The sequence below is a fragment of the Oscarella lobularis genome, chromosome 13 (genome assembly GCF_947507565.1).
Source record: "Oscarella lobularis chromosome 13, ooOscLobu1.1, whole genome shotgun sequence".
Lineage (NCBI taxonomy): Eukaryota > Metazoa > Porifera > Homoscleromorpha > Homosclerophorida > Oscarellidae > Oscarella > Oscarella lobularis.
Window position 1 is genome coordinate 2,207,516 of NC_089187.1, and position 18,927 is coordinate 2,226,442.

The 18,927-nt window shown below is 47.0% G+C and overlaps 10 protein-coding genes and 1 long non-coding RNA gene across 15 annotated transcripts; 5 read left to right on the forward strand and 6 right to left on the reverse strand.

Moving 5' to 3' along the window:
• Positions 1 to 90: 90 nt before the first annotated feature.
• LOC136194349 (beta-parvin-like) lies at positions 91 to 1,602 on the reverse strand. The gene is made up of 2 exons (XM_065983435.1): positions 1,089 to 1,602; positions 91 to 849 (listed from the first exon to the last, which is right to left on the reverse strand). Exons 1-2 carry the CDS (start codon positions 1,539 to 1,541, stop codon positions 199 to 201), a joined length of 1,104 nt encoding a protein of 367 aa, XP_065839507.1. The 5' UTR covers positions 1,542 to 1,602; the 3' UTR covers positions 91 to 198.
• On the forward strand, positions 1,108 to 2,905 carry LOC136194350 (zinc finger CW-type PWWP domain protein 2-like). Of its 2 annotated transcripts, XM_065983437.1 has the most exons (4): positions 1,117 to 1,983; positions 2,080 to 2,414; positions 2,496 to 2,729; positions 2,787 to 2,905. In XM_065983437.1, the coding sequence occupies exons 1-4, from the start codon at positions 1,655 to 1,657 to the stop codon at positions 2,837 to 2,839; spliced, it is 951 nt and encodes a 316-aa protein (XP_065839509.1). In that variant the 5' UTR covers positions 1,117 to 1,654; the 3' UTR covers positions 2,840 to 2,905. The 2 variants fall into 2 exon arrangements, with proteins under 2 accessions (XP_065839508.1, XP_065839509.1); XM_065983436.1 differs by having other exon boundaries at positions 1,108 to 1,983; positions 2,496 to 2,905.
• On the reverse strand, positions 2,409 to 3,890 carry LOC136194352 (uncharacterized). Of its 3 annotated transcripts, XR_010671620.1 has the most exons (5): positions 3,630 to 3,890; positions 3,317 to 3,554; positions 3,195 to 3,256; positions 2,772 to 3,129; positions 2,409 to 2,712 (listed from the first exon to the last, which is right to left on the reverse strand). XR_010671620.1 is itself a non-coding variant. In XM_065983441.1 (4 exons), the coding sequence occupies exons 2-4, from the start codon at positions 3,516 to 3,518 to the stop codon at positions 3,004 to 3,006; spliced, it is 336 nt and encodes a 111-aa protein (XP_065839513.1). In that variant the 5' UTR covers positions 3,519 to 3,554; positions 3,630 to 3,890; the 3' UTR covers positions 2,409 to 3,003. The 3 variants fall into 3 exon arrangements, 2 of the variants coding, with proteins under 2 accessions (XP_065839513.1, XP_065839512.1); XM_065983441.1 differs by having other exon boundaries at positions 2,409 to 3,129; positions 3,371 to 3,554; XM_065983440.1 differs by having other exon boundaries at positions 2,409 to 3,129.
• An 83-nt stretch (positions 3,891 to 3,973) lies between these two features.
• LOC136194351 (uncharacterized) lies at positions 3,974 to 4,988 on the reverse strand. Its single transcript, XM_065983438.1, has 4 exons — positions 4,759 to 4,988; positions 4,435 to 4,672; positions 4,318 to 4,379; positions 3,974 to 4,268 (listed from the first exon to the last, which is right to left on the reverse strand). The coding sequence occupies exons 2-4, from the start codon at positions 4,634 to 4,636 to the stop codon at positions 4,143 to 4,145; spliced, it is 390 nt and encodes a 129-aa protein (XP_065839510.1). The 5' UTR covers positions 4,637 to 4,672; positions 4,759 to 4,988; the 3' UTR covers positions 3,974 to 4,142.
• Positions 4,773 to 6,874, forward strand: LOC136194347 (vacuolar protein sorting-associated protein 33B-like). The gene has a single exon (XM_065983434.1). The coding sequence runs from the start codon at positions 5,041 to 5,043 to the stop codon at positions 6,772 to 6,774; it is 1,734 nt and encodes a 577-aa protein (XP_065839506.1). The 5' UTR covers positions 4,773 to 5,040; the 3' UTR covers positions 6,775 to 6,874.
• A 1,501-nt stretch (positions 6,875 to 8,375) lies between these two features.
• LOC136194546 (uncharacterized) lies at positions 8,376 to 9,638 on the forward strand. Its single transcript, XM_065983709.1, has 7 exons — positions 8,376 to 8,472; positions 8,595 to 8,856; positions 8,915 to 8,987; positions 9,046 to 9,113; positions 9,179 to 9,249; positions 9,305 to 9,360; positions 9,417 to 9,638. The coding sequence occupies exons 2-7, from the start codon at positions 8,684 to 8,686 to the stop codon at positions 9,528 to 9,530; spliced, it is 555 nt and encodes a 184-aa protein (XP_065839781.1). The 5' UTR covers positions 8,376 to 8,472; positions 8,595 to 8,683; the 3' UTR covers positions 9,531 to 9,638.
• Positions 9,639 to 9,682: 44 nt separating this feature from the next.
• Positions 9,683 to 11,719, forward strand: LOC136194491 (uncharacterized). The gene is made up of 11 exons (XR_010671652.1): positions 9,683 to 10,411; positions 10,462 to 10,552; positions 10,609 to 10,682; positions 10,743 to 10,811; positions 10,862 to 10,940; positions 10,993 to 11,060; positions 11,112 to 11,205; positions 11,256 to 11,331; positions 11,387 to 11,448; positions 11,498 to 11,576; positions 11,630 to 11,719. It is a non-coding gene; the product is annotated as an uncharacterized lncRNA (long non-coding RNA).
• A 112-nt stretch (positions 11,720 to 11,831) lies between these two features.
• LOC136194535 (iduronate 2-sulfatase-like) lies at positions 11,832 to 15,182 on the forward strand. The gene is made up of 12 exons (XM_065983697.1): positions 11,832 to 12,443; positions 12,495 to 12,621; positions 12,671 to 12,791; positions 12,853 to 12,955; positions 13,006 to 13,047; positions 13,098 to 13,249; positions 13,308 to 13,679; positions 13,733 to 13,762; positions 13,819 to 13,983; positions 14,031 to 14,096; positions 14,146 to 14,271; positions 14,316 to 15,182. The coding sequence occupies exons 1-12, from the start codon at positions 12,347 to 12,349 to the stop codon at positions 14,529 to 14,531; spliced, it is 1,617 nt and encodes a 538-aa protein (XP_065839769.1). The 5' UTR covers positions 11,832 to 12,346; the 3' UTR covers positions 14,532 to 15,182.
• On the reverse strand, positions 14,733 to 16,281 carry LOC136194536 (uncharacterized). The gene is made up of 6 exons (XM_065983698.1): positions 16,085 to 16,281; positions 15,500 to 15,721; positions 15,352 to 15,437; positions 15,190 to 15,296; positions 14,949 to 15,136; positions 14,733 to 14,895 (listed from the first exon to the last, which is right to left on the reverse strand). Exons 1-6 carry the CDS (start codon positions 16,223 to 16,225, stop codon positions 14,881 to 14,883), a joined length of 759 nt encoding a protein of 252 aa, XP_065839770.1. The 5' UTR covers positions 16,226 to 16,281; the 3' UTR covers positions 14,733 to 14,880.
• An 834-nt stretch (positions 16,282 to 17,115) lies between these two features.
• On the reverse strand, positions 17,116 to 18,092 carry LOC136194538 (GLIPR1-like protein 1). 2 transcript variants are annotated; one of them, XR_010671664.1, is made up of 4 exons: positions 17,906 to 18,092; positions 17,387 to 17,610; positions 17,226 to 17,314; positions 17,116 to 17,166 (listed from the first exon to the last, which is right to left on the reverse strand). XR_010671664.1 is itself a non-coding variant. In XM_065983700.1 (3 exons), exons 1-3 carry the CDS (start codon positions 18,044 to 18,046, stop codon positions 17,311 to 17,313), a joined length of 369 nt encoding a protein of 122 aa, XP_065839772.1. In that variant the 5' UTR covers positions 18,047 to 18,092; the 3' UTR covers positions 17,130 to 17,310. The 2 variants fall into 2 exon arrangements, 1 of the variants encoding a protein (XP_065839772.1); XM_065983700.1 differs by having other exon boundaries at positions 17,130 to 17,314.
• Positions 18,093 to 18,135: 43 nt separating this feature from the next.
• LOC136194537 (uncharacterized) lies at positions 18,136 to 18,821 on the reverse strand. Its single transcript, XM_065983699.1, has one exon. The coding sequence runs from the start codon at positions 18,805 to 18,807 to the stop codon at positions 18,235 to 18,237; it is 573 nt and encodes a 190-aa protein (XP_065839771.1). The 5' UTR covers positions 18,808 to 18,821; the 3' UTR covers positions 18,136 to 18,234.
• Positions 18,822 to 18,927: the final 106 nt, after the last annotated feature.

The window sequence follows — 18,927 nt, forward strand, 5'->3', positions numbered from 1 at the left end:
GCAGTAGAAAAATTTCTATCTGCATTAAACTGCACTACGTGTAGAGCTGATTCTTTAGACTCGTGGTACCTAATCTACAAGGTGTCGGGGTTATGAGGCTAACAATTGATCTTTGCTATACAAAAGTCAAAGTTTCACGTACACTCACATTCAAAAGTCTATATACTACTAAAACGCTTCTCAAAAGAGTCTTTGTACCTAAAGAGTCTTATACTTCTGGAAAAGGCTGTAGAGCACTCGAAGCGTCGCCTTCAGATCCTTATTGACGACCTGATCAGAGCGTGCCTTCGTCTTGGCAACGCCCTCTTCGCGCATCAGCCGAAAACCGAATTTCACGTTGGATAACTTTGCTTCATAGTTAACGGGCGCGAGACTATACTCACACAGGGGCACAAAAAATCCTCCCAATATGCTCACAATTAGTATCAGCGAGACGCCGTCGTGAAAATCCTCCGCCAAATCGTCGACTTTTAAGCCAAAGTGACCCAAATGACGATTGCAGAAATTCTTCAACGACGTCTGAACGACTCGAAGTTTTTCCGGCGCCGCTTCGAAGAGCGTGTCGAAGACGTCCGGCTCGGTCGACGGCCATTCGCCGTCTTCGTCGGGAATCACTTCCTCGCCGGTCAACTCTTCGAGAAAGTCGCGATGAACGATCTTTCCCGCCTTTTCCTTTCGCACTTCGATCACGCGCAGCTTGACGTGATGCGGAAGCGGGATCGGGCAGTGAAAGTGGCGTGCCAGTGCGATGAGGAGATGATAAATAGCAACGGGATCTTTGTTGTGAATCGAAGTCACCGTCCACTTGGGATTTCCAACGCGCAGAATGCGTGCCACTTCAGCAAGAACCTGAAACAGAGAAACATTAGAGAGACAGCGTCATAGTGATACTACTATTATCTTATACATATCCTAATGAAGTTCTATGTTTACCAATGGACCTTAGACTAGAGTCAGTAGAATGATATGAACCATCTATACATAAAATAGAGAACGTAGCTTAACCTAAGTGTTCACACAGGTACCCATCAATAAAAGCCACGAAACATTTCCCTTCGGCTTCCCCCGCCTAAAGACCCCTCACAAACCGCTTTGAGCTTGAGCCGCTGCATTTGCGTCGACAATCCGACGTGCGGCTGATTCTCGATCTTCACGCCGGCGAGTTCGTCGAGGAGCTCCGAGAGCACTTGCCCGTCGAACAAATCGTCGACGATGCTGCGAACGATGATTCGACGATCGGCGAGCGCGACGTTGATCCAGTCCTGAAGGACGGCCGATAGGGCGACGATTTCCGGCGCTTCGAGTGCGTGCGGACGAACGAGCGTGTGCCGATCGCCGACCTCCATCCACGCGACGGGGTTTTCCGCTGACGTGTCGTCGGCGGCGTTCACGGGCGCCGTCGGACGTTCGCGAACGCGCATCGCGCCTTTCGACTCTTCGTCGAGGAGTTTCACCTCGTCTTTCGGGTCGTCTCTCTTCTCGCGCTTTTTTGTTAGCGTCGCCGTTAGGAATTTGGCGTCTTCGGCTACTCTATCGGCCATTGTTTCTCGACGAAGAGGAAACGAAGCGACGTGGTCTAGGGCTCTAGGTTCCCGGATAGGATGTGCACAAGCATGAAAGAATCCAGTCATAAAGCCGATCGACTCGCTGAAATATGGAAGACAGTTCGCAAGCGTTGTCCTGCAGTCAAATAACGCTGACCCAAGACTGTTTTCGCCAAGATTTGACTTCCATCGACGAGTCGCGCTTCTACGTGCAATGCCACCATTCGAATTGCCTCAAATGGCGTCGATTGAATCGCGAGAACTTCGCCGCGCTCCAAGACGACACCGAATGGGATTGCACGATGAACGACGATCCGAAATTCAACCGATGCGACGTTCCCGAGGAGAAAATCGTTACGCAGCCGGGAGAATTTCTCATATTCAGCCCGTTTCCCGCCGGAGAACTGGTCTACGTAAAATGGACGAAAAAAGGATTATTGTAAATAAATAAATAAATAAATAAATAAATGAATAAATAAATAAATAAATAAATAAATAAATAAATAATTTTTAATAATTCACTTTAATTTTTTAGTTGGCCTGCTCTGATATGCCCGGATGCCAAGGGAACTTTCAAAGTGGTGACGCGAAATGACGACTGCGATACCGTTCACTATCACGTTCGGTTTCTCGGATCGTCGCGAGAGCACGCTTGGATCGACGTCAATGACATCGAATCGTACGGCGCCGGTCGATCTCCGTCAATGGACGTCATCAAATCGCATCCCAAGAGTCTCATGCATCAATACCAGCAGGCATATTTGGCCGCCGAAGAGATGGCGACGAAAAGTCGCGAGGAAAACTTGGAGGCATTTACGGTTCCATGCGAAGTCGACGCTGTGGTTAGGGAGTGCGTTGAAGGCAGCGAAGGTAGAGAATCTCTTAGTAATTGCATATGCAAGAGGTCTACTTAGTTAGCTGGAGGAGATACTTATTGTAATACTTCTATAGAGTTTCTTCATCTAAGTTCCTCCTCTTCCTCGCCTGATGACGTGCTGAGAAAGAAAAGCCGGCGACAGCGGCCTCGTTTCCCGTCCTCGTCCGGAAAACGGAGACAGTCTAAGACATCGGAGTCGGTCGCCAGTTCTTCTCCTACTCTGTTCGACAGCGAGACGATGAAGACGATGAAGCGGACTGGCGATCCGCTTCTCGACGAGTCTTTGACCTTCTACGAAGAACTCAAACGTCAGCAGTCATATGTGCACTTTTCTTTCTCTGTCAACGTACACGAATTCGTTATAGGTGACTTTGGCGATTTCATGCAGTCCCAAGACGCGAGCACTCGTGAAGAGTAGATAGAACACACTGCCTTGTATACTCGTGTCTGTATTCTATGCTTTGTGTAGTGTAGTGTAAAACCATCTCGCGTATTTATCAAAGACATAGCATCGCAGAGAGATTTGACCCATGCCTCGTCATTAGCCACGATGTGCGACGGTTTCACTGTTGAAGTTTTTAACTACTTCTCGGCAACGCCATACTTTGACGGCTCTTTCATCTCTTCCGTACTTCCGCTCAGCCTCGCCTGGATGATATCCCACACTTCCTTTGGATTCGGTCTGCCCGTTGCTCCTTGAAGATTCGACTAAAAAAAGGCTCGTATAGGAATTTCTGCATCCCTCTTCTCTCTCCTAATTATAGTATCTGTACCACGTCTGCACGAACAGCCCAAGAATATAGCACTTTCCTTTCTCTGCTGAGGGCAATCACGCCTAGGAATACAATGTTACTACTGTATTTTTTTCTGTAGATGGTGATCTTTTTTAGGTAACCTGGCTGAGCCATTTTATGAGAATATCCTTTTCTGTTCACCATTTCCAACTCACCCCATCCTTTCTCTTTCACAAAATGCCGCAATTTATTTTCTGGATCGCCGTACACCGTGTAATTCAAGCCCCAAGCCTTCTCCGCTTTCTCCGCTTCTATGGGCGTCTGCGACGTGAGGCCATAAATCGCCACATCCGCCGCCTTCATGTCCTCGAGGAGGGCATTCAAGTCGCGGAGATAGCGCTATTAGAAAAAGAAAACATTCCATCATGATACTGATAGGGTCATTCGACTCCCCCTCATCTCAGTTGACTTCACCTTGCAGAAGGGTCACCAGAATCCTCGATAGAAGACGACGATCGTGCCCGCGGACGCATCTAGTGCCTTGTCGAACCAGGAGAGAATGTCGAATTCCTCGTACTCGCCTGAACCATTAGTCGAGTCTGCTGTCAAGTCGCCAGGAGCAGTCATACTCTAATACCGAGAACAATTAATAAGTCAGAGCGAAAGCAGAGAAGAGAAACACAGCAGAAGAGATAAGGGTTTGGCCGAACGCATGCTCTGTCTGGTACTGCTCAAATAACACGTCTGTTACCATTAGATTGGCTGGTTGATTAATTAGTTTATCTCGGTGCAAACAGGCTAGAGAGTAGACCCGTCAATGCATGAAACCACATCGTGCGTATTTATTCATCAAAGACATAGGCGTCACAAAGAATGATTTGACCCACGCCTTATCATTAATCACGAATCATCGTAGTTTCTCTGCATTTTCACCACAGTGCAACACACCACAAGTACCAGAGTGTACCAGTGTTCTCGGCGGCGCATTTACAATTTGAATAAGCCATAATACGAAGGCTCTTTCATCTTTTCCGTGCTCCCACTCAATTTCGCCTTGATTATCTCCCACACGTCCTTGGGATTCGGTCTCCCAGTTGCACCATAAAGATTTGTCTAAAAGACACTATCACTAACGCAGAAAGCCCAGACAAGCTAAACCAACCAATCCAGAACGTATTGCCCAGGAAAAGAGAACATCTCTGTTCTTACTGAGAGCAATCAAGCCTGCGATCAAAACTTTTAACATACATATGCCAATACAATATATATTTTTCCTAACCGGGCTGAGCCATTTTGTGAGGGTAGCTCTTCTTTGCCGTCAATTCCAAATCAACCCAACCCTTCTCCTTCAGAAACGCTTGCAATCGATTTTCCGGATCACCGTACAATTTGAATTTCAAGCCCCATTCCTTCTCGGCTTTATCCGCCTCCTTTTGCGATTGCGCCGTTACCCCGTAGATCGAAACGTCCGCGGCTTTCATGTCGTCGAAAAGAGCGTTCAGATCTTTGAGGTAACGCTGATCGGATGCGAAAGATATTAATTACATTTCCAAAACGCCTACCGAGGATGAGTCATGCAGAATGACTCATCTAATTGCCTTACTTTGCAATAGGGTCACCAAAACCCGCGATAGTAAACGACGATCGTGCCCGCCGAGCTATCCACCGTCTTGTCAAACCACGACAGTATGTCGAAGTCGTTGGGGGACTCTGCGGGCGCGTCTGCAGCAGGAGTTTCTGCAGTGGCCATTGGATACGGATGCGACTTGAAGAAACGAACGTAGCAGTCAAGAGAGAAGATCGCGAATGAGAAAGCGCGTGCTCAAGTTGATTATCTATTTGTTTTGGTCGCGTGACATCTGCGACTGCCCGTACGCGTACCATCATGTCTGCGTTCGACGTCGGTCGGCTTCGCATGGAAGCGCGACACGACTTCGTCGACGTCCTGAAGAAGATTCCCGGCCCGAAGGATCTCTTCATCGACCCGGAACTCATGAAACCGCTCAATCACGTCGCAGGCGCGGCGTTCATACGCGAACAGGGCGTCGAAAAGATGTACAAACTCGAAGGAACGAGCCCAGCGCAAGCAACAAACAGCCGAATCTACCTAGCCCGATCCGAAATCGATCGCTGCCGAACGCTCGCCGCTCACATCAAAAAGAACAACGATCCCAGTTGGAAAACTCTCGTCGCCTTCGTACCCCGGAAGACAGCAGCCTGCGAAACGTATCTCGAAGAAGAAGGCCTCTACGGTCGCATCCAAACGACCGAATGGCACTTAGATTTGATTCCGATCGACGACGATTTGCTCTCGCTCGAACTCAAGTCGTTTTACCGTCGCGTTTTCGTCGATCGAGACCAAACGTGGCTTCACGACGTCGCCTTTAGCCTCACGAAAATCCAGCAGCTTTTCGGTCCCATATCGACGTTCTACGCCGTCGGCGAAATGTCGAAGAAAATCGATCGAATGGTTGACGTCATGACGTCGGGCATGAAATTTTTCGACAGTACCGGAAAATCGTTCGACACCGTCATTCTCGTCGATCGGAAGTGCGATTTGGTCACGCCTCTTTGCTCCCAAGTCGTCTACCAGGGCGTCGTCGACGACGTTTTCCGCGTCGAGAGCGGATTCGTCGATTTTTCCGATCAGGCGATAACCGGTAAAACGGGTACGGTGACGTTGCAGATGAACGCGACGTCGGATCCGATTTTCGCCGAAATTCGCGATCGGCACTTCAGCAGCGTCTCGGCGCATCTCGGTCGACGCGTACGCGAGCTCGACTCGTCGTACAAACGCGGCAAGGGCGCCTCGTCGGTCGACGACATGCGCTCGTTCGTCAAGGAACTCGGCGGTCTGAAGCAACAGCATCGCGCCCTCGCGCTCCACATCGGCGCATGCGAGGCCATCGGCAAGCGCAAGAGCGACGAGAACTTTGAACGCGTTCTCGCCACCGAACACGCGCTCGTGGAGAACGCCGACGAGCGCCGATGCGTCGACTATATCGAGGAGATGATTCAGCGGCAGGTTAGTGCGGTTACCGAGCTTCGGCTTCTGTGTCTCTATTCGCAAACGGTGGGCGGGCTAAAATCGAAAGTCGTCGATTCGTTTCGACGGCTCTTTCTCCATAGTCACGGCTACGAGCACATGTTGACTTTTTATAATCTGAAACGAGCCGGGTTGCTTCTCGAGGGAAGCAGCGGCGCTACGAAAGCGTATAGTGCTCTGAAACGAAAACTCCAGCTCGTGCCGCGATTGAGCGATCAGTACGACTTGAACGAGCCGACTGATATGGGATACGTTTTTAGTGGCGCGTACACGCCGATAAGTTGTCGCGTTGTCGAGTCGGTGCTGCGGCATTTGGGATGGCTCGGCTTGGAGGAGGTGACCCGGTATATGCCCGGCGGGGTTTCGGCTCGAACTGCGCGCGAGGGGGCTGCCGCTGGAGGCGGCGGCGGGCTTAAAACTGTTCTCGTGTTTTTTGTCGGTGGATGCACCTACTCGGAGGTGTCCGCTTTGAGGTTCTTGGGCTCGCGGATGAAGATTAGGTTTGTGATTGCTACGACGAATGTAGTGAGAGCTGAATCTTTTATTTCGGCCAATTTTCATAATCGCAAGTAGTCGCGGCTCCCGTTTTTTGCCAACGCTGTTTGAATGCAAGCCTCTTCGCGGTTCTACACCCGTTTATGTATATGATGAGTCGTAGTGGCGTTCACACCGATTTTGCACAAGCAGACTCAGACGTTTTGACGCGACGAAACATGAACAGTCCACGTACTAAAGTGGCGTACCGCGTAGTATCTACTGAGTTCCCAGTATGCAGCAGTCGCAATTTCTCATTCGGTTCAGCAGACCTGCCAGGGAGACGTTGGAGTCAGGCAGAGTTTTCGCTCGACGAACTTACGCAATACTCGCAGGACTTGTAACACACGCCTTTGAGAAATTGATGGTACTGAGAGTTGCGGCACTTCTCGTTGATTGTGTCTCCAACCTCGTGCGAAATCACGTATTCACAGAACGCTTCGTCCCGTAAGTTTACGCAGTCTGGCGAGCATAGGACAATGTACGGAAACTGGCCTATGACGTTGCCTCTGGAAAGTAATATGAATTAATTAAACTGAAGCTACTTTTTTTATAGACTCACGGAGGCGAATAGTTGCACACAACTATCACATTTCCGTCGCACTCGGCTGCTCCGCAACCCATGCTAGAAGTGTGCGCCCAGATCATCTACCGTAGCATTGATATGATGTTGTTTTCAGGTTTCTTTTTGTTGACTTACCTGGGTGTAGTGGCCACATGGTTGTCCGCTTTCACAGGCTTGAGTTGTGCCATCGTAGGTGTAGTAAAACTCTTCATTTCGCCACAGTTCGGCTGCGCGTCGTACTGGCGAAGTGGTGGCAATCAGAGCGAGATTTTCTCCGTAGGAATTCTGGCTGTGTTGAATCCTGCACCTGTTTGCCCACTCTTGGGCTACGACCTCAAGATTCGAGTCCTAGACCTGTAAGGTGATTGCTTATAACATGCAAAAAATAAACAGACTTCACTGCCCACTCTAATGATTGATTTGCGGAGATGCAAATGTCAGTCTCACCTAGGCTTCACCTGCGCTCTTTGCTCTTTCACTGACCCCTAGCTAACGCCTTGAGAATGACATTTGCACCCGCCTTCACGCAGGCTACGAGTTTTTTATTCTTTGACGATTGCCTGTTCTACGTAGATTGTTGCTGGTACTCTTACCATAGTCTGCATGTTTGCAGCAGGCGGACTGACTTGCTCTCGAGCTTGATTGTGAAGTGCGAGCAGGTCATCTCTATCCTGTTGTGTAATGATCGCAAGAGCGACTGTGGGCAAAAAGGCAATCAGGAATCTCCTCATGACGATCAGCGTTCTTCGACGAATCAGACAGCGTACACGAACTTGTAAACATCAGGGACGGGGTGCTGGCGGTAGGAATGAAGGACGACGTGTGACAACGGCCTTTTTATAATGCATTGGCTTTGTCGAACCATAGATGGTCAAACAGGCGTTGCATGGTACGTGATGCAAAGCGACGCCTGTTCTAAAACAAAGTAGCCCCTTCCTCTCATGTATATAATATATATTATTTATTAGTTCTTAAAACCATAGATGGTCAAGCGACCTGCAGTACTCATGTATATATATATATACAGAAAGCTGATCACAATTACAATCTTTGCTTTCTCTGCCTTATACTGTCATCTGAATATTCATCCAGCCAGTCCCAGTGGATTCGTCGATGTATTATTACTCACAACGCCTAAAGGAAATCCTAAAAGAACTTTTCCAGGAATAAAGGTACGCGTGTAGTGGACTGCAGTATTTCCTAATACTTGCGACCATTGCGCGTCACGTGATTGAGGCGCCACTAACGATAGGCTCCCGCGTTTTTTTTTCCGGAAACTGCTCGCCCAAACCAGTTTTGCGTGTTCGGCGGGCGCGTGATCACAATTCTCGACTGTGATTGGGTCTTACGTCGCACACGTCATTGGAATCCCGGTTCGTGTGCATGTGCGACTCGCCGGTTTCAGTCACTCTCGGCCGAACGTTCTTCGAAGCAGGCGCATGTCTGCCGCGGCCGCGTTTTTCGCTCGTCGTCGACACCGGGGCGGCCGAGAAAGGCATTCTGCCGCGAGGCAGAGCCATTAGCTCACGAACCGGCGGGGACAACGGCGTCTTCCGGTGAGAACGAGCGCGCGCCCAATTTCATTCACGAACCTAATCGCGCCTATTTTCGCAGGAAATCCCCGCAATCCTTCGCGAAGGATTGCGCCCTGGATCGACGAAGACAGCGCAGCGCGGCTGGCACGTCGGTAAGTCAACCACGCGCCCGATTTTCGCCTTCAATCGATCGATTTTTTTTTCTTTCAGATCGTTGCGCCTCGGCGCGCGATGACGCGCCTCGATGGGATCGCACAGCGCGGCGCCTCCGCTCGCCGGTAAGAACTGAATCCGCGCGGCTTCCGTTTTTCCCGCGTGATTGACAGCACGCGTTTTCTTTTAGAAAAGCGACGGCGATCCCCCGTCAAAGCCGAGCAAACCGGCTGATCGTCGCGCCGCGCGACATGGACGAAGGTAACCTAAGCCGACGCTTCACGCATCTCCATTGTTTTATTATGATGTGTCATAGATTGGAGACCACACGGAGAAACATCTGTCAACAGCTGGACCGCACCCATTTGGAAGGTAGTGACGTCATGGATTTATAATTAATTAATTAATTAATTATTATTGCCTTGTAGGTTACGACGATGATGACGACGATGGAGGACGGCCATAGCAAAGATGGCCTGACACTACCGACGAGGCAGAAGATCAAGGTTCGTACTTTTCCCTTTGGGCCCCGTGTGGAGTAGGCGCGCTCATAAGGGCGGAGAGCTCTCGTACTGCACCCAAGCGGATTGCACGTTTTGCCACTGTTCCCTCTTCGGGCCAGACGGAACATGTACACTGACAGCGACCTAGGGGGCGGGAGGGAGGGAGGGTTTGAAGTGGGGCAGTGGCATCTCAGCAAGAAGCTTGTATTGTGTGCATGTGCGAGGGCCTAACGGGGACAACAAAAAGCATAGTGTAATGACCATCCAATGCATCATGCCACTTTGCAACTACGATAGACAACGCATTACGTTCATGCGGGGCTCCGTATACCGCCATGCATTAGGGTTTAGGGCGGCTGTCAGTAGGTAGGGCGGTTCCCAAAGTAGATAGGTTGTAGCTCCTTCCCCAACGTGCTTAGCTGGCAGCCGCCACCCCCGTTAGACCATTTCAGTGGATTCTGAGGTAATCTAGGTTGATTTAGATTATAGGATAACTATCTAGGTCAATGGATTTTGGAGGTACTCTAGGTTGATTTTTAGAATATAGGATAATTATCTAGGTCAATGGATTTGGAGGTACTTTAGGTTGATTTAGAATTTAGGTTTAATTAATTGAATTTTAGGTCAATGGATTTTGGAGGTAATCTAGGTTGATTTTTAGACTATAGGATAATTAATATAGGTCAATGGATTTGCAGGTATTCTAGGTTGGTTTAAAATTTAGATTTAATTAATTAAATTTTAGGTCAATGGATTTAGAGGTACTCTAGGTTGATTTTGTATTTATAGCTAATCCGTCTTTTAGCGTAACTGCATTATTTGATTAATTTGTATTTGGGCTAATATTTGAAATTTTTGTTGTGTATAGATAAAGAATTGAAAAAATGGCTGTTTTCATAGCAACTCCCACTGACAAAGAGGTATTCTGTTTGAGCATGTGATGTTTTTTCTTTATCAGTTTCCCTTTTAGAGTCAGGAGAGGGAGAGCCAGCTGTCTTGAGTTGGAGTACCTTGGGTTAGCAGTGAATAAAATGCACTCAATGCCAAAGAGGAGCAGTGAGGTAGGTAAATGTCAGGTTGATGTATGTGTTTATATGCACTTCTGTTTTACATTTAGATTTAAAGGAAAAAGCAAGCGAGAGCCCGTCTTTTGCATTTTTGGCTTAGCTGACAGCTACATCATCAATCAGGGTATGCGCATGTACTCTTAATTAATTCACGTAATGGTTTACCAAACAATTGCATTTTTAGATAAAGACTGGAACAAAAGCCAATGGGTCGTGGCATCAATTTTCTTTTTGCAACTAATTGATAAACGAGGTATTTATTTATTAAGCACGTTGATGTATCTTTGAAAGATTTTATTTTAGAAACTGAAAAGTATAGAAAAAAAGAAAGCCTTGGAGGAGGACTTGGGAGTAGAAGACAGATACACCACTGAAGGAGGAGGTACTGTATTCACTTTGGTTAAATGTACATCTGTGAGCATTCTTTGGTCTAGAAACAAAAGAGATCCGTCCGTTATTTGGAGCTTTGCCTTCGTAAACAAGTGGACAATGGAAGGCAGAGGTACTTAATTGGCCGTGTGATATTTTCTTTATCTTTATGAGTTTGTTTTAGAGACAGAATAAGAAAAGGAGAAGGAGCTGTCTTGAGTTGGCTATCAGTTATAGAATAAAGTAGCCACTGCAATTACAGGAGCAGTGAAGAGAAGGTATTTAGTTGCCAGTCAATTTATCTGCTTGTATGGACTTGTTGTTTTAGAGGAAGAAGTGAGCGAGAGGGGCCTGTTTTCTGTTATTTGGAGCATCTTTGGCTCAATGGACTCATTGTCAATCCCGTAAGCACTTGTACTTCAATTCACGTAATGGTTTGCCACAAAATTACATTTTTAGATAAAGACTGAAAACTGCTAAAGCCAATGGATTTTTCTTCCTGCGACTTATTGAAGGAAGAGGTATGTATTTTAGCACGTTGATGTATCTTTGTTGTATTTTTGGTTTTAGAAACCGAAGACGGGGAAAAGCAGAAGGCCTAGGAGAAGTCGAGCTTGGATTAGTAAACAAGTGGACAACAAAGGAGGAGGTAATCATTTTGGCACAGTGATAAATTATTTCTAAGCATTTTTTTGTTTTTAGAACAGAACAGGGGGGAGAAGAAAGATGGAAGATGCATGCAATTAGAAGCTGCGTATTTTTGCATGCAGGGTTGGGAAAATAAAGGAGGGGAAAGAGGGAGGGGAAATAAAGAAGGGGAAGAGGGTGGGGGGGAACTCTGCACATTTCACACTTCCAGTTCTGTGCATTCCGCCATTCTGCTGTGTGTCAGTCACCTTATCATTTTTCATCATCCTTTTCATTGCGTTCACGTGCAGGTTTTGTCACTGCGCACGTCACCAGTCAACTCCTAAAATTCGCCAGTTAGCCTTTTTTATCTTCAATTTCAATTTCAAATTGACAGCATCCATTCTCTCCATTCTTATTCTCTGATTCTTATTTCTCTCGAGTCCTCCCTCCTTTCCTAGGGATTTTTCTCTATAGGGGCAAGCACCTACATAATGAGCATCAATCCGGCAACGCTCTCCTCGTACTATTTATTTCCAATGACAAAAGTCACACAGGCGCGAATTCGTTGTCAAAACCTGATGGAGCTGGCAGAAGAAGAAACTGCGCCATCAATGATGAAAATCTACGTCAATGAAAAGAACTTGAAGGCAGGAGCGAAGATGCAAATCCTTAGCCTGCAGAGTTGTGTTCAGATTTTTGCTTTTTTTCTGCCAAGCGAAGAAATGCTATATATGTATATATGTACATGTACAATAATAATGCATCACGTGAGATCACGTGAAAAGCACCATGGCTGCACTCACCAGCTTTGCTTTAGTTTTGGTCGTCGTTTTCGGTTGCTGGGCAGCAGCTGAACGCAAAAACGTCCTTTTCTTTGCTATAGACGGTCATCTGAATATTGCATCCAGTATGTATAGTCCACTGACTGTATACTCAGATTTGCGTCCGGAGCTGGGATGCTACGGCTCAGCACAAGCTATATCGCCGCACATCGACCAACTTGCGGCAAAGTCATTGCTCTTTGAGCGTGCTTACTGCCAAGTGGCTCTGTGTTCACCCTCAAGGTTAATATTGGCTCCAAACCCTTCTGCTACTCTAAGCCAGTTTCATTAGGGCTTCTCTGCTCACTGGTCGCCGACCTGATACCAATCACGTTTGGCTTATTAGTCCAGATGAATACTGGAGAAAAGTTACTAATGCAACAACAATACCTCAATATTTCAAGGAGAATGGGGTGTGTACTAAAATGAGATTTATTTTTGTTACCTGTACATAGCTCAAGCTGATTGTTTTAGTATATTTCTATCGGTATGGGCAAAGTGTTTCATCCAGCGGGACCCAGTGGATTTGACGATGTAATGTACTCATGGAGTCCAGAAGGTTTGCCTTACTATCACGGTAAGCTCTTGCTGTATATCATGGAGCCGTTTGCAACCGTGTATTTCTAGCTCCCTCGGAGAAACAATATGGTCCAGGGAACAACATGACAAGTAAACTTACTACAAAGCCTAAAGGAAACCTGAATGAACTTTTATTCCAGGTCTTTGGTGGGGCTTTGATGGGTTTGAGGACAACGATCTGCCAGATGGGCAGATCTGTGACCAAGCTACCAAGACACTACGAGCTCTCAAGGCCAATCGCACAAAGGGCGATCAACGACCGTTCTTCTTAGCCGTTGGATTTCACAAGCCCGTAAACACACATATATATATGATCATGCTCTACCTGTATCATGTTTCTGCTTCTCTAGCATATTCCTCAATTTGCTCCCAAGAAATACTTTGACATGTATCCGGACGCATCAAAAATTGCGTTACCGGAAAATCCTCGGCATCCAGTTGGAATGCCAGACATTGCGTGGGCCACTTGGAATATCATTCGCGAGTTCGATAACTTGGCTATTTATTTCGAGGGGAAAAATTGCACGCCGTCCAATACAACCCAGATGCTTTCGCCCGAGTGCGCTCTTCCGGACGAGGCAACGCGCGAAGCTCGTCGCGGCTATTATGCGAGTATGACGTACAGCGATTATCAAGTAGGCAAAGTGCTTGCCGAATTGGAAGCGCAGGGTTTTGCCAATGATACAATCGTTGTTCTGTGGGGAGACCACGGCTGGCACTTGGTAAGGAAAAACGCTTGAAAGTGTTAACGTTTTCTGAGAGAGTTTCCTTGAAGGGAGAGCTCGGCGAATGGGCAAAGTTCACTGTAAACACGCCTCCTGTCATCATTATTCTCACAGCACTGTTTCTATTTCTTTGCAGAACTTTGAAGATGCTACTCGTGTGCCATTTCTGCTGCATGTTCCTGGCGTGACCGATATGGGAATGCGATCGGATGCGCTCGTTGAATTGATTGACGTATTTCCAACTCTTGTTGACATCACCGGACTGCCAAAAGTTGATCTGTGCCCAACGACTAAACAGCCGGTTAGTTGCAACTAAAGCAGGAGTAACTTGCCAAGTCTTGCCTCTAGCTTGCATGCGTTGAAGGCACCAGCATTGCTCCGTTATTGAAAAACCCCAGCATGCCCTTTAAGAAAGTAATTTCGATGTGTTAGATTACTGGGACAAGTGTTCAAGTGCGTTTAGGCTGCGTTTTCTCAATATCCCAGACCTCTGTGTGGACTGACTCACATTCCTGGGCATACGTTCACCCGGAATGGATCTAAGGCAGATCCAAAGCAAGTGATGGGATACACGATGCGAACTAAGGAGGTACTGTAAGATTGCGTTGTGCATATTTTGTATTTGTTTCGTAGTATCGTTACACTCTATGGGTGGGTTTCAATGACACGCTGGCGGTGCCTCATTGGGACGGCGTTTGGGGCGAGGAGCTGTATGACCACACGTCTCCAACTGTTCATTTCAATGACGAAAACGAAAATCTTGCTAACAAGCCAACCATGGCTAGCACGAAGGAAGAACTGAAGAAAATGCTTTTGGCTGGCTGGAGGGAAGCGACACCTCTGAAATAACCTGACTCAGTTGACGATCGCGTTTGTTTTTGCTGAATTTTAATTTTGCTATGTTTTCCTTGAGGATTCGATGGGATTACAGCCGTAGTTTTTACTCTTTCTGTAAGAGAATGGCCTTGGAAAAGCGTCGAAGGCTCTGTAAGGAATCCTGTGAGGTAATCGGGGAAAAGGCCTCTTTTTGGGAAACCGACGCAATGAAAAGAAATTTCTTAATGTTCTTGTTCAACCAGACACACTGAAAGCAGACAAAACGAAGAATCAAACCGACAGAACAGTCCACATACTAAAGTGGCATATTATCTACTGAGTTCAGTGTCAGGGCGGCACTCGCAGTTTCTCATTCAGGTCGTCAAGAATCGCAGATCTGCCAGGGAAAACTTAGACTCAGGCAGAGTTTTGTTCACTGGACGAACTTACGCAATACTCGCAGAACTTCATACACACTTTTTTGAGAAAGCCGCTGTACACAGAGTTGTGGCACTTTTCGCCGTTTGTTTCTCCAGCGGGACTTCCTATTGAAATCACGTACTGGCAAAACGATTCTTCTTGCTGATCAACGCAGTCCGGCGAGCAGGGATAGTGGATATAAGACACAGCATCAGCCGCTGTTGAATTGTTTAATTAACCAAATTGGTAGCGCACACTAAGAAATTCTTACGACAAAGCTTGTCGCAGTCTTGCGAACAGTAGGTGCACCATCCGTTGTTTGGCGCATTAGGGCTCCTCGAGTCAACGATGTACGGAAACTGGCCTATGTAGTTGCCTCTAGAAGTAGTATCACACTATGAAGTAAATTAGCCTTCCAAGTCGTTAGGCTTACGAAGGCGAATAGTTGCACACAACTATCGTATGCCCATTGCACTCTTTAGCACCGCAGCCCAGCCTGGAACTGTCCGCCCAAATCATCTACCGTGTACAATTGATATGATGACTCGGCGTTTATAATGTTTTTTTTGGCGCCAGCTTACCTGGGTGTAGTGGCCACATACTTTTCCGCTCTGACAAGCTTGATGTGTACCGTCGTAGGTGTAGAAGGGCTCTTCTTCTAGCCATAGTTCGGCTGCGAGACTTACTGGCCAGTGGCCGGACGTAAACTGAGCCAGATTTTCTCCGTATGAACCTGGGCTGTGTTCGAATAGGCATTGGTTTGCCCAGTTTTGAGCTACGAGTTCGAGATTCGAATCCCAGACCTGTAAAAGCAATTTGCTTATTTTTCGCAGAAGAAAAACGAAGCCTGACTACCGCTCTATTTGCGGAGATGCAAATGTCAGTCTCACCCTTTAGGCATCAACCTCGTCCTTCTCAGACACCTACAGCTAATAGCCGCGAGAATGAAATTTTCATCTACGAGTTGACCATGGGATGGCACGGTTTTAGTACTACCGTCTTTTCCTGACCGCAAGTCCTTTCATGTCTCCCATTACAGACAGTATAAACATAAACACGGCAGGGGACTCAGATAAGGAAAAGTGGCACGGCCATATACGAGGCTAGAAAACTCGTCGCAGTGTGTAGCGATCGAGTCGAGTGCACTAAAGCTGTAGTAATCTTACCATAGCATGCATGTTTGCTGCGGGCGGACTGACTTCGGCTCGAGCTTTATTGTGAGCTTCAAGCAGACTGTCTCTGTCTTCTTGGGTAAGGAGAGCAAGAGCGATTGTGGGCAAAATGGAAACCAGGAGACATCCCCTCATGACGAAAATGAAGACGATCTTGTCGTGTGTCAATACTGAGCAAATTGGACGGGATAGTTACCGTAGGCTTTGATATTTGCAGCCTGGTGTGGCCAACTCGTCACAGTGTTTACTTTGTTGATTATAAACATAAAGCGGCTATACAGTGTAGTAGTCATAAGAAATATTTTTTATAACAAATATTTTAAATTAGTGACGTCCCTGCTTCTTCTTGTACGCCTTGACCATCTTCCTTGAGGATTCGATAGGATTACAGCCGTAGTTTTTACTCTTTCTGTAAGAGAATGGCCTTGGAAAAGCATCGAAGGCTCTGTAAGGAATCTTGTGAGGTAATCGGGGAAAAGGGCCTCTTTTGGGGAAACCGACGCAATGAAAAGAAAATTCTTAATGCTCTTGTTCAACCAGACACACTGAAAAACAGACAAAACGAAGAATCAAACCGACAGAACAGTCCACATACTAAAGTGGCATATTATCTACTGAGTTCAGTGTCAAGGCGGCACTCGCAGTTTCTCATTCAGGTCGTCAAGAATCGCAGATCTGCCAGGGAAAACTTGGACTCAGGCAGAGTTTTTTTCACTGTGCGAACTTACACAATACTCGCAGAACTTCATACACTCTCTTTTGAGAGAGTCGCTGTACGAAGAGTTGTGGCACTTTTCGCCGTTTGTTTCTCCAGTAGGATTTCCTATTGAAATCACGTACTGGCATAAGTTTTCTTCAAGCTGATCAACGCAGTCCGGCGAGCAGGGATAGTGGGTATAAGACACAGCGTTTGCCGCTGTTCAATTGTCTAATTAGACAAATTGGTAGCGCATACTAAGAAATTCTTACGACAAAGCTTGTCGCAGTCTTGCGAACAGTAGGTGCACCATCCGTCGTTTGGCGCATTAGGGCGCCTCGAGTCGACAAGGTACGGAAACTCATCTCGGTAGTTGCCTCTACAAGTAGTAGATATCATACTATGCCGTAAACGAGCCTTTCAAGTCATTCGGCTTACGGTGGCGAATAGTTGCACACGACTATCGTACCACCATTATTGCACTCTTGAGCACCGCAGCCAATCCTGGAAGTGTCCGCCCATATCATCTACCGCGTGCATGTACAATTGATATGATGACTCAGCGTTTATAATGTTTCTTTTTGTCGCCAGTAGTTTACCTGGATGTAGTGGCCGCATATTTTCCGTCCTGACAAGCTCGATCTGTAAGGTCGTAGGTGAAGAAGAGCTCTTCTTCTCGCCATAGTTCGGCTGCGCGACTTATTGGCCCATAGTCAGACGGAAACATCATCAGATTTTCTCCGTATAGCAGTCCTGGGCTGTGTTTGATTCGACATCGGTTTGCCCAGTTTTGAGCCACGAGTTCGAGATCCGAATCCCAGACCTGTAAAAGCAATTTGCTTATTTTACGCAGAAAAACGAAACCTAACTAGTTTTAGTATCCGCTCTATCTTTAGAGATGCAAATGTCAGTCTCATCCTGTATAGGCATCGACTTCGTTCTTTCTCTAGACGCCTAGCTAAACGAGTTGGCCATGGGATATGATACGAGTTTTTATTTCTATCGTCTTTTCCTGACCGCAAGTCCTTTCACGTCTCCCATAGTGGCACGGCCATATATGTCTATGCGAGGCTGCATGGAGAACGAGTCGAGTGCACGTACTAAAGCTGTACTCTTACCATAGCGTGCATGTTTGCTGCGGGCGGACTGACTTCCGCTCGAGCTTTATTGTAAACTTCAAGCAGACTGTCTCTGTCCTCTTGGGTAAGGATTGCAAGAGCAATTGTGGGCAAAATGGCAGCCAGGAGACATCCCCTCATGACGAAAAACGATCTTGTCGTGTGTCAATACTGAGCAAATCGGACGGGACCGTAGTCTTTAATAGTATTTGCCGCCTGGTGGGACCAACTCGTCCACAGTGTTTACTTTATTGATTATAAACGTAAAGCGACTATATATAGGTACAGTGTAATAGTCATAAGAAATATTTTTATAAGATATTTTTAAATTAGTGACGTCCCTGCTTCTTCTTGTACGCTTTGACCATCTTTGACATGCAGAGAACGGCTTCAACGACCCCATCGCCATTCGTGGCACACGTTCCTTGGACGTGCCACGGATTGGGCAAATTTCGCAGTCCTAGTCTGTTCATAACCTCGCTCGGATCTCGAGCGTTGGGCATGTCTTGCTTGTTTGCCATGACAACAACGGGGACTTGGTCCATATCTGGGGATTTCAGTATCGACTGGAGTTCCTCTTTTGCTTCAGCCATTCGTTCAGCGTCGGCACTGTCAACGACGTAAATAAGTCCATCGGTGCCGTTAAAATAGTGTCTCCAGAGAGGGCGAATCTTGTCCTGGCCGCCGACGTCCCACACGGTGAACGAGACCCCTTTGCATGGCGTCACTGTTTCCACGTTGAAACCGATTGTCGGTATAGTGCTAATCGTTTCGTTGAGCTTCAGCTTGTATAGTGCCGTTGTTTTTCCGGCGGCATCGAGTCCCAGCATTAGAATGCGAGACGGATTTGACGAGCTGAAGTTCTGGAGTACGTTGAATAGCTGCGATAGAACGAGTCCCATTTCTGTCACTTAATTGTTGCCTGATGAATGTACCTCTATGCATGTATGCCTCTTTATATATCGTGCGCCTAGTCTGCAATTATGTCGTGGCCTCTGCCACGTTGACGGTCACAGCATCAT

Coding starts and splice junctions, on each gene's coding strand:
- LOC136194349 (XM_065983435.1), bottom strand. CDS start 1,541: ATGGCCGATAGAGTAGCCGAAGACGCCAAATTCCTAACGGCGACGCTA. Junction 850..1,088: donor AGCGGCTCAAGCTCAAAGCG/GTTTGTGAGGGG, acceptor TCTCTGTTTCAG/GTTCTTGCTGAAGTGGCACG.
- LOC136194350 (XM_065983436.1), top strand. CDS start 1,655: ATGGAAGACAGTTCGCAAGCGTTGTCCTGCAGTCAAATAACGCTGACC. Junction 1,984..2,079: donor TGGACGAAAAAAGGATTATT/GTAAATAAATAA, acceptor TTAATTTTTTAG/TTGGCCTGCTCTGATATGCC. Junction 2,415..2,495: donor GTGCGTTGAAGGCAGCGAAG/GTAGAGAATCTC, acceptor ATACTTCTATAG/AGTTTCTTCATCTAAGTTCC.
- LOC136194352 (XM_065983440.1), bottom strand. CDS start 3,518: ATGAAGGCGGCGGATGTGGCGATTTATGGCCTCACGTCGCAGACGCCC. Junction 3,257..3,316: donor TCATAAAATGGCTCAGCCAG/GTTACCTAAAAA, acceptor TTGTATTCCTAG/GCGTGATTGCCCTCAGCAGA. Junction 3,130..3,194: donor GGGCTGTTCGTGCAGACGTG/GTACAGATACTA, acceptor GCCTTTTTTTAG/TCGAATCTTCAAGGAGCAAC.
- LOC136194351 (XM_065983438.1), bottom strand. CDS start 4,636: ATGAAAGCCGCGGACGTTTCGATCTACGGGGTAACGGCGCAATCGCAA. Junction 4,380..4,434: donor TCACAAAATGGCTCAGCCCG/GTTAGGAAAAAT, acceptor TTTTGATCGCAG/GCTTGATTGCTCTCAGTAAG. Junction 4,269..4,317: donor GGGCAATACGTTCTGGATTG/GTTGGTTTAGCT, acceptor AGTGTCTTTTAG/ACAAATCTTTATGGTGCAAC.
- LOC136194347 (XM_065983434.1), top strand. CDS start 5,041: ATGTCTGCGTTCGACGTCGGTCGGCTTCGCATGGAAGCGCGACACGAC.
- LOC136194546 (XM_065983709.1), top strand. CDS start 8,684: ATGTGCGACTCGCCGGTTTCAGTCACTCTCGGCCGAACGTTCTTCGAA. Junction 8,988..9,045: donor GCAGCGCGGCTGGCACGTCG/GTAAGTCAACCA, acceptor TTTTTCTTTCAG/ATCGTTGCGCCTCGGCGCGC. Junction 9,250..9,304: donor GCCGCGCGACATGGACGAAG/GTAACCTAAGCC, acceptor GATGTGTCATAG/ATTGGAGACCACACGGAGAA.
- LOC136194535 (XM_065983697.1), top strand. CDS start 12,347: ATGGCTGCACTCACCAGCTTTGCTTTAGTTTTGGTCGTCGTTTTCGGT. Junction 12,622..12,670: donor GCTCTGTGTTCACCCTCAAG/GTTAATATTGGC, acceptor CAGTTTCATTAG/GGCTTCTCTGCTCACTGGTC. Junction 13,984..14,030: donor GCCCAACGACTAAACAGCCG/GTTAGTTGCAAC, acceptor TCTTGCCTCTAG/CTTGCATGCGTTGAAGGCAC.
- LOC136194536 (XM_065983698.1), bottom strand. CDS start 16,225: ATGAGGGGATGTCTCCTGGTTTCCATTTTGCCCACAATCGCTCTTGCT. Junction 15,438..15,499: donor TATGTGGCCACTACACCCAG/GTAAGCTGGCGC, acceptor TGTACACGGTAG/ATGATTTGGGCGGACAGTTC. Junction 15,137..15,189: donor AGACTGCGACAAGCTTTGTC/GTAAGAATTTCT, acceptor ACAATTCAACAG/CGGCTGATGCTGTGTCTTAT.
- LOC136194538 (XM_065983700.1), bottom strand. CDS start 18,046: ATGAGGGGATGTCTCCTGGCTGCCATTTTGCCCACAATTGCTCTTGCA. Junction 17,611..17,905: donor CAGCAAACATGCACGCTATG/GTAAGAGTACAG, acceptor TTGCTTTTACAG/GTCTGGGATTCGGATCTCGA.
- LOC136194537 (XM_065983699.1), bottom strand. CDS start 18,807: ATGGGACTCGTTCTATCGCAGCTATTCAACGTACTCCAGAACTTCAGC.